The 21,132-nt window shown below is 26.9% G+C and overlaps 2 protein-coding genes across 3 annotated transcripts; one reads left to right on the forward strand and one right to left on the reverse strand.

Annotated features, from left to right (window-relative positions):
* Positions 1-741: 741 nt before the first annotated feature.
* LOC149061293 (uncharacterized) lies at positions 742-13,564 on the reverse strand. 2 transcript variants are annotated; one of them, XR_016189589.1, is made up of 5 exons: positions 13,270-13,557; positions 11,139-11,269; positions 10,951-11,064; positions 1,248-1,835; positions 742-1,047 (listed from the first exon to the last, which is right to left on the reverse strand). XR_016189589.1 is itself a non-coding variant. In XM_089216705.1 (5 exons), exons 4-5 carry the CDS (start codon positions 4,755-4,757, stop codon positions 1,832-1,834), a joined length of 390 nt encoding a protein of 129 aa, XP_089072831.1. In that variant the 5' UTR covers positions 4,758-4,862; positions 10,951-11,064; positions 11,139-11,269; positions 13,270-13,564; the 3' UTR covers positions 1,611-1,831. The 2 variants fall into 2 exon arrangements, 1 of the variants encoding a protein (XP_089072831.1); XM_089216705.1 differs by lacking the exon at positions 742-1,047 and adding an exon at positions 4,372-4,862 and having other exon boundaries at positions 1,611-1,835; positions 13,270-13,564.
* LOC149061294 (sentrin-specific protease 1-like) lies at positions 5,332-20,601 on the forward strand. Its single transcript, XM_089216699.1, has 4 exons — positions 5,332-5,471; positions 16,251-16,319; positions 16,386-16,456; positions 19,453-20,601. The coding sequence occupies exons 3-4, from the start codon at positions 16,447-16,449 to the stop codon at positions 20,082-20,084; spliced, it is 642 nt and encodes a 213-aa protein (XP_089072825.1). The 5' UTR covers positions 5,332-5,471; positions 16,251-16,319; positions 16,386-16,446; the 3' UTR covers positions 20,085-20,601.
* The last annotated feature ends 531 nt before the right edge of the window (positions 20,602-21,132 follow it).

Consider the following 21,132-nt stretch of genomic DNA (forward strand, 5'->3'; position numbering starts at 1 on the left):
CAAACATTCAAATTTTGTATATCTAATATCAAAATTATAACTGTATTTAGCTACACGCCTTATGTATTTAATGAATAATTAAATCTTCTACATTTAACATTAGTTGCATTTGAAATCTCCTAATTATGAAAATATAATAGGTATCATGGTAACTAACATTTTTTAAACACTTAATGCATTTGAAGCTTTCATTAAGAGGAAAACGCTTAACATAGACAAAACGCATTTACTCAGAATAATTTTTTCTATGTTTATAAGTATTTATTCTTAGAGTAAAATCAATCATTACAAAAAAGATGGAGAATAATATTTTCGAGGGAATGACATATAGATATTGATATTATATTTTATTGTTATTACAATTTGACCTTCAAAATAGACAAAAAAATGTAATAAAATTAAATGATCATCAAATTGTTTTGAGACAATATTTAGACAAATCGATATGCCGTTCCCTCAAAAATATTATTCACTAACTTTTTTGTAATAGGTGATTAGGTACTCTACGATTGCTTAAAAACATTGAAAAAATAATTCTGCGTAAATGCTTTTTGTCTATTCAACATATTTATAATTCAATCATAATTAAGAAATTGGTTTTTAATTTCATAGCTTAATTTTTTTTCTGTTTATCATTGTAAGGAATTGCTTCTTGACTGGTGGTTTTAAATTCTGTAGTACTCAGCGGCTACAACTCCATGTAAATATTTTATTTACTATTTCAGTTAAAAATTAATAATCACGAGTAGTATATAGTAATATATTTTAAAATTTTCAATACAGCTATTCTAACCAGCAAGTTAGGTACCTGTTTCAGGTAGGTAAAAGTACTAAAAATATTATATAAAATAATTTAAATATTGCCTTTACTGTAAATGTACTCTGTATATTTTACAGCTTCTAGATAAGTACAAAGTACCAATGTACAATAAATAAAAAAACAACAATTGTATTTAAATTCATAACCCACATCTTTATATCTCATTCCAACTGTCATTTATCAGACACAATTCTCTATGCCCTATGGTTGTAAGTTTAGATAATGTTCTGTTCAATAAGCACCGAATGCTAATTAAACTGGACAAGCATCAAGATTTCCAAGAAGATAAATCATATACCTACGACTTGTGCCTACCAATAGCGTAATTAGGAACCTAACCCACCAAATGTAAAACGTTAGCAGTAAATTAAAAATTTTGTAGGATCTATCACACTCATCCCCTCTAAATTACGCGGCTGACGCCTACCTCCAGCTCGATGCTTAGTAATAACGTTATTTTTTAAGTCGTAATGTCTTGGATGTAACTTCATTTGGAACGCCTAAGGTGGACACACTGCTGAGTGGTAGCGTTGGAGGTAACTGTAAAACACGGTCGGACATTTACCTCCACCGTGACGCAAAATAATTTTCCCTCCAGCGTTACGGTGTGTTGTGGCGACCTTAAAGCGGATTTACATCAGTGCTAATAAGTCTCAATCGTCGTCCATGAGCACAAATGCTCATGATAAATTAATTTGATTTTTTAGTGATGAACTGTATTCCTTTTTTTTTAAAAGAAGGAAATCCATTTTAGGTTTGTATTAAATTTTGAGGTAGATATTAACAGGACTTTTTAAAACAAAATAATTTACAATTTTATTATCGTGTTTTTGATGAGTATGTCAAGTTAGAACAGAAAAACTCAATTTTTTCGAAAACTAATTTTGCTTCAAAACTCCAGATTTTTCTTAATTTTCTTTCTTTGGTATCCTCGTTGTTGCTTTTGAAAATTACTGGGAATTTTCCATGTTGATTTTTGGAATTCTCCAACTTGATTCTAGTCCTTACCGCTTACCTGTAGAAAAAAATCACTGAAGTTTAAATTAGAAGCATTACATATTATATGACTACTTGGGCTATTACAAGAATAGTGCCCGTGTCCAATACTATCAATTTTCTCTTTGAATTAAAAACTAGAGTGTCCCTTCCTTTTTGGCTCACGGCACTTTTAGTCATTTTCTAAAAATCCGAGATATCCTATAGTCTACTTAGTTTTATTTAGCTGTGCATGAGTGATAAGTGCCATATAAGTATAAACAAAAGTAATAAGACGTATAGATGACAATAGACATATGTAGCATTAGCATATCCATAGTATATTGTATGAAACAAATTATTAGATTGAAAAATAACCATATATATTTTTAATTAAGAATATAGGTATTTAAAATAATTACACGGAACCCTGATTAAAGTTCGTGGTACTCTAGTTGGGTACGTCTGTCTTATACACATAAAGCGGAATTATAAATTTGTTCGCGTAATATTTGGAGCCTGATTTATAATTTTTTTATAAATTTGAAATCAACACCGATGGATGGTTATGTGCTACCACTATGTGTGTCAAACTATTGTTCATGATTTATAAATTACATTATTATTATTGATGTGCTTTCATTATTTAAAGTAGCATTACATTCCATGCCAGAAACATCTCTGACTAATTATATATTTATATGTTTAAGATATAATATTATTATTTATCATGTAGGTTCCTACATAGTTCTAGTCTTCTTACGATATAGTTAGTTACTTATCTATATAGAATAATTTTAATGTTCTTTTTTCACAAATTAAAACTAATAAATGATACACCACAACCACAAAATAGTTTCAAACTTCCTTAATGTCACATACGATATTTTATTTTGTGTTTTAAGTGCTATTTACAAGCATATTTTATATAAAAAGAAAATAAACTAAATTGTATTGAATAATGAATATGCTAACGAAAACAAACAGTACATTTCAGTTACTATATTGCCGATCGCACCGGTTATTCCGTTCGTTTCCAATAATTTAGTTATTTTTAAAATTGTATCAAATATTATAAATTATAACAATATCTATGCGATTTTAAATGCCTTAAATTACTGTAATCCTTAATAAAACAACAAATTCCTTCTAGCCCACGGTGATACATATATAGCTAGTTAGCATAGGCGTGCGCAGACTTCAATTTCCGGTAGAGCCTAGTAACAATTAATGCCCCAATACTTGGACAGTGCCCTTATATATATATATATATTTTTAAAACACATTAATTTATACTATAATTGTAAATTAAAAACTGAGTATATAAAATCAAGTTGTACGACGTACAATGTACGTGCACTCAACATTAATAAGTTAATTCTAGACATATTTTTTTAAAAATAAAATATTATGAAGAAAACACAATACCTAAAAATTAAAAAAAAAAACTTGGTTTAATGAACAAAAAATTGTACATACATAATATTATATATATTACAATGTGTTATTAGTTATTACATTCAATATTTTAAGAATTATAAATTAATTCTCCTATTTCCATTAATTTTGAATTTATCAATATTAATACTATAGATGTTAGTTTTTGTTCAGTAAACATTAATAATAAACTATTAAGTCGGCCTTGATGTATAGTACTCCTTAACTTATTTTTTACTATTGTTAATTTAGAAAATACCCGTTCACAGGAACAACTTGTAACTGGTATTACACTGAATAATTTCAGTAGAGTAAAAAATCCATTAAATGATTTTATGTAATTATTTGCTTTTATATATTCTAGCCATTCATGACTTGATTCATTATTAGTGTTACTATTCGGTTTACCATCGGTAGCGGGTAAATATTTTAAAAGCTTTATCTCAGATACTAACATCTCTTCGGGGGTATTAGCAAATGTTGATAAAATTGAAATAATTTTAGGTGTAAACTCTAGACGAATCATTCCTGCTACAGATTGAACTAATTTTACAGTTAACGAGTTAACTAAGCTAACCAACCAGCTAACTCGCTAGTCATAGACCATAGTACATATTACTTTGCACAGTGTTTTTGTTAAATGAATAAATCAATAAAATCGATTTAATGGTACACAAATATTTCTAATTTTATTTTACTATTACGACAAATAAAATCGTCAAGTTGTAAAGATCTACTCGAACATTTTATCATAATTAAATATTTATATATACCTACATACGTTTGAAATTATGTTATTATATGCCCCTTAAAACATTCCGGTCGAGCCTATGCTAGTTAGTCTTGTTAAATATTTGAGCAAGTGTTAAAATAATTTTGTTCTGCGTTGAATATTTTTTTATTTTTTATTTTTTTTTAATACCTAATTTTGTTTCTGAAGTAGGTACTAGAAAGGTATACCTTTAGGTATACCTAACCTAACCTTATAGGGACACTTTTGACGATGTTCTCGTTCAATTATTTGCTGATCAATCGTCGAGAAAACTCTGTGAACGCAGCAAACTACTGCAGATTGTCGACGGTATATCAATACATCGTGTATTACAATATTGTACAACCTCCACTCGTACTACGTTTACCTCCATAGGGTTGTTCCGATGCGTTTCACTCGTAACGTTCGATACAAACGGAACGTCACTCGTCGACCAATGGGAAGCTCCGAATCAGCATGCCACACTGTCGGACTGAGGCCAGTGCCGCTGCGACGTCCGAGGACCAGTTGTTTACACATTACTGACGCCATTTCGATTCCCGTCAGCGCTGTAAACACGTCGTCCGTGAACGGTAATCGGAATTTTTTTATATTTGTGACCCACTCGCCTTGAGAACAGCAGTCTGACGATCGCCTATTTTTTGGTACGTAAGTATAAACAACGGCACGGGATGATGTAACTCTCACGGTCGTACGACGTTCATTTGTCGTTGTTATGTTCATCAATTTATCATTGTCGGTCCGCACCAACATGGACGCTGCGTCCGCGTCCGAGTCGTTAGGGGTGGTCAGCGTCACCGCTCGTTTTAACGAATCGGCTTGAAACGTCCGTAAATCTCCGTATTAACCGCGTTCAATCTGAAAAACACCATATTTTCATGATTTTTATACATCTGAGAACATGGCGTGTACCTCTTGCCCGACCGACGATTGTTATGACGTATGTCGTGCTATAAGTTCCTACGCCAAAAGTGCGGCCGGCATACGCCATCGTCTGAAACGCGTTCAATCCAATGTCCATGTTGACGATAACGTTTTGTCCGAAAGTATTATAGCTTTGCGCTATACGTTTCGGCAGTGTCGATTAAAATATTTTTCGAGACAACCCCCGCCACCCCATCGAGACACGAGTTCCTGAGAAATGTTTTCTTGTACGTGCGATGTGACGCCGACCAAAATGCTAGTTGTCCGAGTAGACTTCTGTGGCATCGACTTCGGCAATGACGATGAATTATTATTTGAATACCTAATATTTGCCATGAAAAGGTTGAACATATTTCTAATGATTTTCTCTCGGTTCTAGATTCGGTGCATCAGAAATCTGTTTGCAATTCATCAGTGTCGATTGGCTTCCAGACATAAATTGAATCTTGCATCCATCCATACCAACAGTTCTTGTCTACTGTAGTTAAACAGTAAGAACTACTTTGTAGGTTGTGTGGAGAGAATTTAGGTGCAAATTGGAAGGTAAGCGGCCAAGTATTCTAAAAAAATATGCGCTTCAAAAACAATTTTATCTATTGATTTGCAAAAATGATTTCTTCAGGTCTTGAAAGACCTGAAATATATACCATACTTTGTCTCATATACCTAAGAGTAAGATTGTTATGTTAAAATGAATTGGTTTTAATCAGACATTTAAAACATGTTACAAACTCATATTTAATTCAAAACTTTGTACTTATAAAACATTAAAAACAATATTTTTTTTTATTAATATGTTTTATGCGTTAAAAATTATATTTTAATTAAAAAAATTCACAAATGTATACATTATTTTAGTGTATATAATTATTATTAAAAAGTAGTAAAATTTAAATAAAACTCATAAAAATTGTTTATTATGTGACAACTATAAATAAGTATTGTGAATTTAAAACGAAACACTGAAAGCTGTGTTTTTGCTTATCATGTTATCACTGTTCTGATCTTGTTACTGGTTACTAACATTCATACCTAAAGTAAATCATAAGATTACGATTTTTATCAGTTGACTGTAACATGCTGGACAGTTGGTGATATTATGATATTAGTGATGACATCGCAGCGACAAAAATCAAGAAAAGTAGTTAACTTTTAAAATTTGATGCTACATATCTATATTCATTTTTTATTTAAATACTTTTTATAATAATAATACCTTATATCATTTTTAAAAAATATACAAACATGTTAAAAAGTTAATGTTATGTAAGTTCTCATTCTTTAACTTGACTTTTTTTATTTTTTTGTTTTCATAATCTTAATTATTTTTTTTTTAATTAAAAGTTTTTATCTATATTAATAAACATAATTATTAAATTTAATTACAAAAACAAAAATTACAAGATGAACGCAATTATAGAAAAATTTCACTGGTATTATTCAGAAAATATGTACAAAAGTAGTACTTACATACATATTAACATTTAGTCTTTAATTCGAGGCTATATATACTATATAGGTATATATATATATTTTAAATAAATTATTATCATTTTTATTTTTAATCAAATCAAAATTACTTAAATATATAATAAGAATTTGATGATGCATTAATATTGCATTAAAATTAAATTTTTTTTTCAACCATATATAACTGGCTATTTAAATATTGAAAAAATAAAAATAACTTAAACTGATAAGTCAATTATAAGTTTCCATATTGTTGTATTTTGGTATACAGCATTACGCAGACGTTTCCTTAAAAGGATTAACTAAATTTTTATATGTTACAATATTTTAAGGTTATACAAATCATTATCACATAATCATATTCAAATCACTACACATATAACTTGAGTTTAAAAAAAATAGGATAACTTTTTTGCTATGAATAGGTGATGCATCATTATATGAATTTGTAAAATTACATAACATAAGTTTTAAATATAATTAAAATTAAAAATATATTTTATGCATTGTATGAACAAACTAGGGTTCAAAATTATTTTGAATGTGCTCAACCTTGTTTGACTTTAAATAGTAGAGATACTGAAACATTAAATCAGATTCTTTTTCTGATGATTGAGATCCATTATACTTAGGATTTAATTGTTTTTCAAAAAATCTGGTGTAACAGCCTTGACAGTCTTATCTTCATTAAGTTTTCTATCCCAATTTTTGATAAAAAATCTAAAAATTCTTTCCGGACATCAATAGCAACATTCAAAATGCAAGAATCTTTTTATTTAATCTAATGAGGTTAATTTTTTTTTTTTTTTTTTTTGACTTGTCTTCAGCAATTCTTTTCATTTCTTTATATTTATTATTTTTATGATTATTATTAGTAGAGTCAATAGCTGCAGGGTTAAACTGCACTTGCAGCACTAAACTTAAAATATGCTAATTTCCTTTATAGTGTAGACAATCAGAGAAGTGTTTCAACGCAAATCAGATAATAAGAATAATATTTTTACAATATATGTTAGGCTTTTATTTTATAATTATTTCTAAAATATTTGTTAAATATTTCACTTTTTTCTATTATCTTCCATATAGTGTATTAGTTTATTTTTATAAGTTTAAGATTTTTCACTGCACTCATATCTAATAATATCGCTGTATGTGTAAGCTTTAAAAAAATATGTATGCACTTATACGTTTAAAATATTAATATAATCTTAGAATAAGTTCAAAATATGTATCCATACAATAAACTTTGTGAACAGTCGGTTTATCTGAAATATTATGTACTATACACATTTGGGTGTTAGAAACTAAATATTTATACAAAATATATGCAATATTATAGATTTTAAGTTATTTGTAACTAAATCTTAGTTGGTTGATAGATTTTATGAATTCGGGATGCTTAATATGATTAAATAGTATGTTAGTTTTATAATTAAATGCTCTGATGTCTGTAAATCAAACATTTTTTGTATGTTTTATGAAATTATTTGATATTTGTGGCATACCTATTCTTTTATTATTGCAATGGAAACACTCAATCTTATTTTGTAGACGTAATTTGTCGGATAACAAAATGAAAACGTTGATTTAATATTTGTGTTAATATTAATAATACGGTTAACTCTAAAAGTGTCATTATTTTATAAATCTACAAAGTAAACACTATTTAATTTAAATATTTTTAATACTGTATGTATACATTATACTATTACATATAACCTTAAAAATTTTTTTAGTAGAATTAACGGCGGCGAATTGCATACAATACAATACGAGATCGTACATCAAGAGTCGCCCCCATCATTATTGTCCCGTTTTTATAATTTAAGTATCAGATGCAAATCATAGCATCTTAAATTAAGTTATTTAATGTGTAAAAATCATATATTTTTAAGTTTATATTAAGTTTGTATTCTGGATGCAGTGTCTTACAGTAGCCCCCCACTCCTATCTAAAAGATGTACTATGAGTATGTGACCTATTGCTATGTCATAGATAAATTAGGTGATCAGCGCTACTGGTATAAACTATGAAAACTTGACATTTACAATGAAGTAAAATTCATATATAATTACTTATACATAAATTCTTAACTATATTATAAATCTAGCTTATAAATATTTATATTTATTATATTTATTATATGTCTGATTTTGGTGCTAAAATTAAACAACATTCAGTTTTTATTAATTTATATAACAGACAATTTATTAATTAGGTGTTATAAATTACAGTACTTTTATAATTAAAGACTACATTTTTCCTTTGCATCTGCTGTTTAACATAGAAAGACCATTCTTATAATATAATATGGGTTATGTTTTATAAATATTATGATAAAATCTATAACAATATCGACATTATTAAGATTATATGAGGGATAATAAGTGAACATTATTTTGGTATTTATGCTAGTCATTCATATTAAAGCCTAATTAATTTATCTTAAAGTATCTGAGATGTAATGTTCAACATTTTGTCTCCAAAAAAAAAAAAATGTTCCCTATATTGATAAAAAAATTTCATACATTAATTTTAAGTTCCAAGTACCCACAAATGATTTTTTAAATAACCTAAAACAAAATAACTTTAATCCTTAAGATTTTAATTTCTTGCAAATTTATCTCAATGTCTAAAAAATTAAAATACTGTTTATACATAAAGATTATATTTAAGGTTTTTTTGTTACAGTATTTGCTGATTATGAGAAACCTTGTATGAAATTTTGTAATCTTAGCTATAAAAATTTAATATTTTATAAATTTTGAACAGCAAAATTACATTCAACTTTTAGTGACAATATTTAACCCGTCATTGGTATCGTTATGCAACGTCCCGCCATTGGTATCAAGTGAGCGCCGCGCTCACCTCGTTTTTTAATCATTATTCATGAAATAATCAAAATTGAAAATTGAAACCAACACCAAATTATTTATGTTCTTATTTTTTTTTATTAAAAATATGCAATTTTTCTAAATTATAAATATTTTAGCCTAAAAAAATTAAAAACTACAATACGTTAAGACGTTTCTCATAAACATAGGTCTTTCGATAAATATTTTTTTAAATCATGTTTTATCATTTTTTATACATAATATTATAATAATACAATAATTATTATTCATTGTTCATTTTAAAAAAAAAATATTACGTTGATACTAATGGGTGAGTATAACTTTCACATTATGGATAATGCCACAGAATAAATTATAATGCTAACATTGCAAACGCTGATATCTTATCAAGAAATATTTATAAAATTATAATATTTACAAAAGTATATTTGGACACACATTGATTGAAGGTTGAAATAGTAATAAATGAATCAAGTAAACAATAAAAAAAATGGTTTTTAAAATACTAACGAGGTGAGCGCTGCGCTCACCACGATACCAATGACGGGTTAAATTTGAAAGGATTAAAAACAATTATTCCCATGTATCTTTTATAGTTTTACTCTTAGAAACAAAATTTATAAGGAATTTTGTATTAAAATTATAAACATTATCCGATCCATGAAAAAATAAATATATTGATTAGAATAAAACTAAAAAAAAAAAATTGAAAATATTTCGATGAGATAAGAAATTTTGAAAATTGTATATTGTATATGAAATGATAAAATATAACTCTTGGTGAAATTGTCAACTATTTATAATTACAATTCATAGTAAACATAAAATAATAATTAATTACAAAATAAGAGAACTTGTTATTTTACCTGTGAGTTTGTCTTAAAATGTGTGAATTGTAAAAAAAAATTTTGTTTTTAAGAGGACTCCACACTCTCATGTTGTCAAGTGTGTAGCATAGCAAATGCTATGGGCTTTTTAATATATTTTAATTTTAATGTGAGTTATGAGTTTTTGATATATACAAACGATTTACAATTTTAATAACTCGTTTTAAATTTAAAATATAATAAAAAGCCCATGAGATGCCCTAGATAATAAACTTGCTTTTAATTTTTATAACAGATCAATTCACTTGAAATTATAAACTAAAAATGTCCTTTGTTAACAAAAAAAAATGTAAGCAGCTGTTCTGATAATTAAAAATTTACATTACAAAAAATAATGGGGTGAAGACGACGCTCAGTCAATACCAATGGTGAGAAGTTTGCAGTGATCCATGACGGGTTCACAATTTTCAGACATTTTTTTTTCTACATTTTAGGAGGAAAAAGTCGTTTAAAGTATTTGTTATTGTTTGCTATTCAGTTACATCTAATTTTAGATTAAATATTTTCTATACTTGAAAAATTTTAAGTGTTACTCTGAAAAGTACCAACAAAATCCAATTTTCTGTCTAGAAACCACCCTCAAAGTTGAAAACATTATGTAGGTATTAATCATACACACAAACCCATCATATTTGTAAAACCAATACACTAATCTTAGAATGAACCCTTCACTTAGAACATACAAATTATTTTATTAATTTGAGACCACAAATACATTTTGCACACTGGCCTCAGATTTAATTTTACCTCAGTGATATTATTATTTAATTCTACTGCTAAATACTATATTTGTATAATTGGTTCACTTACCACATGTTTTAAAAATCCATTTCCTATTTGGAGTAACTTAATCAATGCACTCCAAATATATCATTCTGTGACTTGTGTTTGTTGATTGACTGTTGAAGGGAACTTTTTGTTCGACTATACAGAATTCAAATTTCATGAATTAATTTATTAGATTAAAATTGGTAAAAATTATGTTAAAATAGTAAAACCTCTAGTCGAAATGCCGATTTGGGCAATACTGTGTCAGCTCGAACACTGATGACGTGGCATAACACTTTTGTAACTTAAAGCTGATTGGTGCGCGATCACGTTTCCATCACGATCTCTCATCAGCTTATTCCTAGGATCAGTGACACAATCATTTAAGTTGCCTTATCACAGATTTATAACAAATAATTTATACATAATATATTATTAAATTTAAACAACCACGAGTCATCAAAAGGACATGGGCAATACAAAGATATTAGAAAGTTTACGAAATAAACGCCAATTATAACCACTGGAGGCGCTAGAAGTCCGCCGACCATTTTATTTTAAATCTGTTCATTCTATTCTCTATTATAATATATAATTTCTTTGTCCGTGGTTAAAACCATAGTGTGGTTACTGGTTAATAAGAATTACTAGCACTCGAGTGGTAAATTTTCTAAACTAATTATTTTTTCTTCATAGTTTCATACCGCACTGTATAATGTATGATATCAATTATTATTGATGTTTGAATTTGATATAGTAATTTGTCTAATGTGAAAATTTTAAATTCTAAAGTAATAATGTTATTTACAAACAGTTCATTTTTTTCTTATAATATTAATTAACTTGCTACAAGTTTTTACAGCTGTTTTTGCCTTATAATTTTTTTCTTTTTCGATTAATAATATATGTATTATTGCCTAAAGCGCATTACAATATACGTGGAGAGAAAATTTCAGAAATCATTTCTAATTGTTTTATTGTGATATAAATAATTATATTTTTACCAACCCTCTGTTCGATATGTATCCGTTTAGCTATTGGTTCTTATTTATCCTTTTTTCTTATTTTTATAATATAATTATGGTCATTTGATAATTATCATTATTGTATTGTTTACCTGATAAATGATGTATATTGATAGCACATTAAAAATAATCAAATTTAGATAATACAATATAACAATAATATATTGATTTTTTTTGTAAAACATTAGACAACAAACATATTTGATTGTATCATCTTTATTTAAGAAAGTGACATGTAAGGCTCCAGGCTTCAATTTTTATTTCCTCTAACCATTATAAATGTTTTTTTTTATTAACGACTTAATAAAAACCCGTACATATACTAAAAAATTAAATTTCTAATTTTAAATCGACATTTTAAATTTTATTAATTTGTCATTGATTTAATAAAATTTGTTCAACAGCAATTGTCGTTGTGACGTTGTAACAAAATTTCCTTGAGTCCCTTCAATCTGGCCATAGTCAACCGTCTCGGCTAATTTACAATGTAATTTCCCTGCTTATAATAATGTGTCGCCAAGGAAAAAACTGTTTGGAAACCTCTGCATTAGATTATAATTCATATAAATATCATCGATTTCTAGACACCAAAAAGTAGTCAGTCGTTTGATATATTCTTGACACACGTTGGTGGGGATGACCGACCATTTTTTTTTTAAATTGTGGATTTATGAGAATTTTAAAATATTAATATTCTACATACGCATAACTCATTTAAAAATTAGAATATCGTAAAAAACAGATCGAGAGAACACAGATATTCTATTTCCGTCATGTATTAATTGTGTCGCATTGGCAAATGGTTACAAATGGTAGCCATAAGCTAGAGTAGAACTGTAGTCATAGACATGACACTAATCATAACACCCGGAGAGGATGGGTCATACTATGCTTGAGTCAAAGAGGTTGTACTAAAATAGAGTAATAGTAACAACTAACAATTGTTGTAAAATTGAAATATTATAATGCGCATTTGAAGTGTATGTTGCACACTAAGATCTTCGTGTTTTAATCGGGATTTTCTATGAAAAAAATGGTAAAATAGATTAGGTACTATATGTATCTGTTCAATATTAAGCGTTCGATAAATTACACATGTGGTACACGATATTATACTGATCAGTATCTGACTCAGACTTTGGAATTATTCGGTACAGCTTCGTTTAAATTTCCTACATTGCGTTTTTTATTTAAATTTTGAAACATGTATTCTAACGTTAAGTAGTATGCAGATGAAGAAAAAAATGAGGAAGTTATTATTTTATATTTTTATGGATTCTAACCTTTCCAAATTTCAAATTTTTCACTTTTTCACGCACAAGCACAGCAAACTTACCAAAGTTCTCTTCTTGAAAATGTTCTTCATAAGTGTTCGTGTGTTTGCATAGGTCTAGACTCCAAATATTTTCTTCATTATTCTTTGAACAAAGGTAATGTCTTTTGCTATTATATTTCTAAAGTTACTGTTACTTTATCATGAATTACATTAATTTTAAATAAATCACAAAAGAAGAAATAAAGAAACTGTAAATTAAAAAACCTACCACCCAGTTACGAGTTTGTTGTGGTCAATGACCCGATAACGCAGTATACGGTTGCAACGATACTTATCAAAAAATTACATAAAACAAAAGTATGATCGGCCGTCGCGTCGCTAATCGAGTCAGATAGCTCAACGATAACCCCCACTTTTGCAATTTTTCATTTTTACGCATGCGCACAAACGCTCTTGTTCAGTGGTTTCCAAGAAGGCGAATTTATTTTGATCTTTCAATAAATTTCCATGAGAAATAGATACATGCAGACAATCAATACCTAGTCGTTCCGTGTAAATTCAAAACATTGGTTATAATCAGCATATTTACCTATTATTTATAAATTTAAACCCTTATCACTTGATATTTATATAAGCTACACTTAGGAATTGACGAGAGAAAATTACATTGCTCACTTGAAGAATTTTTCGACATCTTAAGTGCATAGCAATGGTAGAGAATCCATGCAAGTATGCATACGCGTAACCGAAAAATCTCTATAAGCATATCCTAACTTTCAAAACTTTAATTTCCCCAACATTTTTTCGCACTATCTCATCAACTTAATGAAAGAAAATATTTAAAATGACCGGATATAAATGGCATGTTACTAGATATTTTTCTCTAGAAGAAAAATAACGAATCTCCTATGTAGCAATTTTCATGTAAAAAAATTACTACAAAATTGTTACAATATTATTTTCAAAAATAATAATGATAACTGTCATAATAATAATATAATAATTTTATAATTACAAATTATTACCTGTATGTAGTGTTGTGTCTAATATGTATTATTTGTTTTTGAATATCTATCATACTACTGCGCAAACATATTTAGTAGAAATGTAGCATGCTACCACTTTGTTGGTAATTTAATAAAAAAATTTTTGTATTTATTGTTGATCAGCCGAATCGTGGGAAAAAAATCCCCCGATGAACGACCCCGGAAAATAAATCCACAGACCGCAATATTACTCACAACCTCATGAAAATGGTTGAACATATATTTTTAAACGTTAATTAATACCTACCCACAGTAAAAACATAGCATATAAAAATATTTCGAATAATTAATGCGTCAATAATACAAAATATAGATAATAATTATCAAACAACGTAGGCACCTATTCGCAGTAAAAACATATAATAATATAATTGTTTGTAGTTTTTTGAAATTTTCAACAAATGTTTATATGATGTTTTCTATGTATGAATGCATGATAACATTTTCAAAATATTTTAAATATTTCAGAGCTATTTATAAATCAAACGTCATGATTATGACTTTATATATTAGACAAAAAACTGTTGACATTTTTATATGTAATTATAACGGAAAACAAAAATAATTAATACCAACAATTACAAACATTTTCTAAAACTGCAAAAAATTTTCAATTTCTATACCTAAGTATTGCAAATTTAAAACAAGGTTTCTCATAAGTGTTTGAAAAAAAATTTAAAATACTCTATGGGACATAGGTACTAGGTACTCGGTATTTTTTATAGATACTTTAAGTTAAAATTATAAGGATAAAAAATATTTAAAAATATAATTTTTTAATAAAAACTATAAACTTTGTTTTTCTAACAACTATATTAATTTATTGAATGATATAATATAATAATATAGTATAATATAATATAATATACGTATTTGTAATTAAATATTAATAATGCGGTAATTATAGATACCAATTATCGTTTAAAAAATATTTGTGAATGAGGTTGTGAGTAATATTTTAGTCTGTGGATTTTTTTTCCGATTACCGATTAGCGTTACTATTATAGCAATACATAAAACTACGAAAATCGATTAGAAAAAAATTTGTATCCACTACCAGCCTAAAAAAATTATCATATTAAAAATTTAAAATACGTGTTGCAATAATCGCAACTAAGGTAAATTTGTAAACGCGTATCTAATTTTTCTTTTAAAAAATATTTCCTATTTCTCTGAGATTCGGACTTCAGGTTATATCTTTATTATATTCTATGATTTCTGGGACAATTTCTAAAGTTGCAGTTACTTTATCGGATGACGATTTACGATTTACGATTTACAATACATTTATTATAATCTAACACCTGTATCAATAATCACCTCCAGGCTTGACCATCGACAAGTAAAAGTTAATGAAAATAAGTTAAAAATAATGCATTATTAATACATCAAGGAACATTATAATCATTATATAGTATAATAGGTAGTTAACAGGTAGTTATTGAAATATTTTTTAACAACGGTTAATTAGTTAGTTATTTTTCTATCTGAGTGCCGCATTTACAGGAGCTTCACTTAATCAATTTAATATCCTATTTATTTATTATTTTTCATTTTCCTAACATTAACATGAATACATGATGAAGCAATTTTTTCAACGCTGTTCATCGTAGAAAATAAAAACTGATAATGAAAACAGATTTTTATTATTAGGTGCTATCTGACCAAACCGAAGGAAAATCGGTTGCCGTCTGAGGCTACCCCTTATATTATAATAAGAGACAGAGTGTGGTTATTGCAATTTAATAGTGGTTAAACGATAAAATAATATTTTTATAGTTAAAACAGAATAACTTAATTTTGTGTCAATTTAATCATAAAATATATTTAAATTTTTATGAAAAATCTACGATCTTATAATTTTTAAATTTTTTGGTTATAGTATGGTCTATTTATAATGATCCTTGTATTGAATTCTCTAGCATTTTAACTTAACAGAAAAAAATATATTTATATTTATAAAAAAATAAACTGAGTTATAAAAATTGTTCACAGAAAATTTGATGCTTGGTTACAACAGTCAGAACAATTTCACACATTGTGGTTCATTACTGGAATAAAATTGTAAGTTATTTGTAATAATTTCTTTTTTTCATGTATTATAAAACTTTTGACTGATTTTTTTTTTAGGTCGCTGCTGTTGTATAGTCAAAAACTTACTTACTCCAATCCTTAATTTCTACGAATTATCATGTCTCAAGGTATAATTAGTTTTATTTTTATTTAATTATAATTTGTTTGGAGGTATAAGTTATTTTAGTCCATGTGGATTCTCTTCTAGTCGAAATTCACAAATTCCCTATCCTTTTTTAATCTATTAAAATTTAAAATAGACAAATGAACAATGCCCATCTGACACGATGACTGCCATTATTTCGATAAAATAGGACATTTGGCTATTAAAAATTGTGTAAATTAAGTTTGAAATTTTGTGGGCTCTAAAAACATAAATAATTTAAGTTTATGTATTATCTAATAAAATACAATAAAACTTCGGTAAGACAAAAACCCTGATAATACAAACAATTTCTTTGGTGCCGATTCAAATACAAAACAAATGTGAGCCCCTCTTCGAGTCAGAAATTCCGTTTAGACAGAAATATTGGACGGTCCTAAGTGATTCCATCTTGGCGTGGTTTTACTGTAATATGGATATAATAAATAACACGAAATTTAAAATTAATTAAAAATACATGTAAAATGGAGTGAGACTTAGGCTACTTAGGGTGTATTTAGACAAAAATGTTTTTAATCATTTTTATTCAATCTTTCTGAATACTGATGAATTGAATAGTATAAATACAAATTAATTAAAAAAAAAAAATGTAGAATGTAGCATTGATAAGTTTAAAAAATTGGTGAATTGTGTGTAACATTGGACATCATTGATTTATAGTGCTTAATAATAAATAAAAATTGTATTTACTTCTTATGTTATAATATAATATTAATAAACTTTTTAATTCCAAATCTTAACTAAATATTGAGGACGATAAACAAAATTTTTATTTTATTATTTTTATATATAGAATTTGTTTATTTTTGTTATTAAAATATTTTTAATGAAGTTTTACAAAAGATATTTTTGTTTAACATAAATTAACTGTTTTGACACCACATGGACATTTGTTTTTTTCGTCTTACAAACATACATCATACCAGATTTTACATTCACTATAGAATGTGTTTACTCTATAATTTTAAATATAAGAATATTAATTATATTATCTTTGAGCATCTTGGAGGATTTATTTAATATTATTTTTAAGTAAGTCATGATCGTTTTAAAATCTACAAACAAAACCATAAACAGTTTAATAATGGTAATAACTTACTTAAACTTTAAAGTTAAAAATATCAATAAAATACACCTAGATGCCTTAGTTAATATTCTTGTCATTTTCTGGTACATTTTTAATTATAGTAGATAATGATCAATGATTAAAATAAATTTAAACATAAATGTTATAGATTTTATAAGATTTAATTTTTCTTGAAAATACTATACCATGTTTATTTGAATTTGTATATTTACAAATATTATAATATATCTTTTCTTTTTCATATCTATATTGTTTAATACAGTTTTTATTGGAGTCCAAAAATTTGAAATAATAAATAATTTATGTCCAGAGTACAAGTTTTTGTCAAATCCTCATATTTTTGTTATACTTATATGAAAAAAAAAATTGTAAGGTACGCTAACAGTCTAGTTGTTTGGCTTTCACAGTCCAGATTTTGACCGTGGTCCACTAATTTCCAACTGTTGTTCTAAAGTTATTTGATTTTTAATATTTCACATTATAAAAATATAAATATTCCAAAACTTAATTTAGTCCACCAAAAATCTAATTGGTAACCTCTTAGCTAGGACATCTATAAATAAATATAAAATTACTTGTGCTGAGTGATTCATCATCGCCTATCCAGCTCTGCTGAAGGTATCAGTATGAAGTTTAGACAGCAGTTTTGTTGTTTTAGTATATAGGCTCTCACTAAGAAAGTTTTTTTTAAATTCGAACTCTGCCAGGTTTAAAAAGGTTATAATAATATAAAGAAGAAAAAATGTTTGTTTGAATGATTTAACCTCTTGATCTATCTAACTGACTTTAAAAATTTTTTACCATCAGAAAGCTATACAGTCCCATGAATTTACAGACTATATTTTATCTTGATAATTGGCCCTTAAATTTTTTATTGCAAATTTGGGATTTTTATATATTTAATAATTAATATAATAATAATAATATTAAATATATTTTTGTTTATTATATGGTTGCTATTGGTTATACAATTTATAAATGCATGGACAAATAATTATTAATAATGTTATAAGGTTACAATTAAAAATTGTATCACCTTTACAAAGCTAAAAATGGGATAAAATATTATGATTGAATATATAATTTTAGTCCTGTATTTTATATGATTGTGTTAATTACCTTAAATGGATATTAAGATAGGGAAAATCCTCGGGAATTTGTCATGGTAAATTTTGAACATGACTATGCTTGATGTTAAACGACAAATTAAACAACAATTTTGAATCATATAGAGCTGGTATTTTTAACGGGGCAACTAAGTACATGGAGATCAGCTAGTTAAGCATATAATATAAAAACATTATGTTTCATTAAGCTATAGGTGAGAAAAAATTACAGTCCAAAATTTGAAACTATGTTGTTACATTTTAATGTTACTGGCAAATGATGTAATATTGTTATAAGTTAGAAATGTCAGTTGTAACCAAGTTACTTAACTATGAAACATGTAACTGATTATTAAGTACCTATTGTTTAGGGGTCTGTTTAGTAAGCAGTTAGGAGTACTTTTATATAGGAAAACTCAAATTTCCTTTTGGTAACGTTTGGTCAGTTCTCAATGTATAGAAATCATTCTAAAGCGTATAAAACAGATCTTTTACATAACAGTTATCTGCACATTTTGTCCTCATGTTTTTATTATCTTAAAGCTGGGACTTGGTTTATTGAGTAAAAGTCACTACATGGCATAATCTTCATTCTCATGTTTGTTTAGTACTTGAATAAAAAATCAGAAATTAGTCTGATCTCACAAGAGTTATAAATATTACCTAGGTACCTTATTTTTATGTTATTACTTACTGCCATTAGTTTTAACAAATATAAAATTAAAAAAACTCTATTGTTTACCTAACAAATATATTTTATGATTTTAGTGATTCTTGAGAGGCAGTTTTATCTCACTGATGAAGTTATTAATCGTTACCTAAAACTGATAATGAGGAGGAATCCGGAAGTCTATGCGTTCGATACTTTTTTTTTCAACAAATACTGTACAGCAGGTTTTAACGGTGTGAAAACTTGGACAAAAAAAGTCAATATATTCAACAAATCTAAACTGCTAATACCCATTAACATTGTTGGTAATAAGGGGCGATTTCGCCACTGGGCACTCATTTATGTCAATATGGAAACAGAACAAATTTTCTATTACGACAGCCTAAAGGATGTGATAAAACCAGCTACCTTTATGGATAAAATATTGAAGTACTTAAAAGAAGAACATTTGCATAAATTGAATTCAACGCTTCCAAACGAAACTGGATGGAAACGTTTGTCGGTCGAATGTCCAGGTCAAGATAATGGAAAGGATTGTGGTGTGTTTTTGTGTGTCTTCGCCGAATATTTGACTAGAGGCGCAGTATTTAACTTTACTCAGGACCACATGATGTCGTTCAGGCAGCTGATTTTGCATGAACTAACCATCCAAAGACTTATCGATGTGAATGTTGCCTCATTTGACATTGATATGTTTATTCAAAATGCTATTCATGGTCAAAATAATTAAAATTAAAAATTAATTTTAAGTAGTATATTTATTTGTAAATAATAAAATATTAGTGTTAGTTATTTTAATTATGCTTAAGGAAAATTGTGTAAATAATAATTGTTATAGTAATAAGTAATGTGATTAGTAATATAGTTATAGTAATTAGTAATATAGTATAATAATATTTGTAATAAGAAAAACTGTAAAATAAAAAAAAATGGACTGATATTAATTATAATTTATACTAGCATACATGTATTTACTTTATTATTAAAGTACCATAAAAAAAAAAAAAAAAAATGAACTTAAACTTCAATTGATATATAATTAATTAGTATAACTAACAGTTGTACTAAAATTTGTTATATGTTGATTTGCTGAGGCGATAGAGCCTAAGAGAGGTAGATGCGTGACGTCACTAGATCACACGATGCGGCGGCTGTCAATACATTTAAACCTGAATCGCCGACGTGGTTTAGGTTATTTATTTATAATTTTTGTTATATCAAATAAAAATTAAAAATTATGAAAATTATCATAAGTTTTTGGGTTATCTTTATTGTGTACGTAATTAATTTATATTACTTATATTAATTACGATATTATAATAGGTATTGAGATAATATGTTTTCGATATTTCATATAAATAATATTTTATGCTTAGGTATAGGTATAATATATATTTAGATGTATAAATATTTATTATAATAAAAACTAATAGGTAATAAGAATAACAATATTAACATTTCGAACAGAATACAATTATAAAATTAAGTTGAAAATCTTGAATATCTGTAAAGCCTTTTTCTTGAAAATGTTTTGAACATATTCTAGATCCACTACTCGAGACAAAATCTTAACATTTACCATTAATTAAATCTAAGTGGTGATTCATTTCTTTTTGGAAAACTAAAGAAGTTTATATTTTCAGATTGGCTGCAAGTTGCCCTTTTCTTATCGTTATTTGAGTTGCATCCAAATACAGAACAAAGAACATTTTACCCCTAAAATTGTGCCATGTGAATAATTTTCAATTTTATTTTTTGATTTAACAATAATTTGTTGT

The sequence above is a fragment of the Diuraphis noxia genome, unplaced genomic scaffold (genome assembly GCF_037042655.1).
Source record: "Diuraphis noxia isolate RWA-SAM2 unplaced genomic scaffold, SU_Dnox_SAM2 contig0001, whole genome shotgun sequence".
In the NCBI taxonomy this organism is placed as follows: domain Eukaryota; kingdom Metazoa; phylum Arthropoda; class Insecta; order Hemiptera; family Aphididae; genus Diuraphis; species Diuraphis noxia.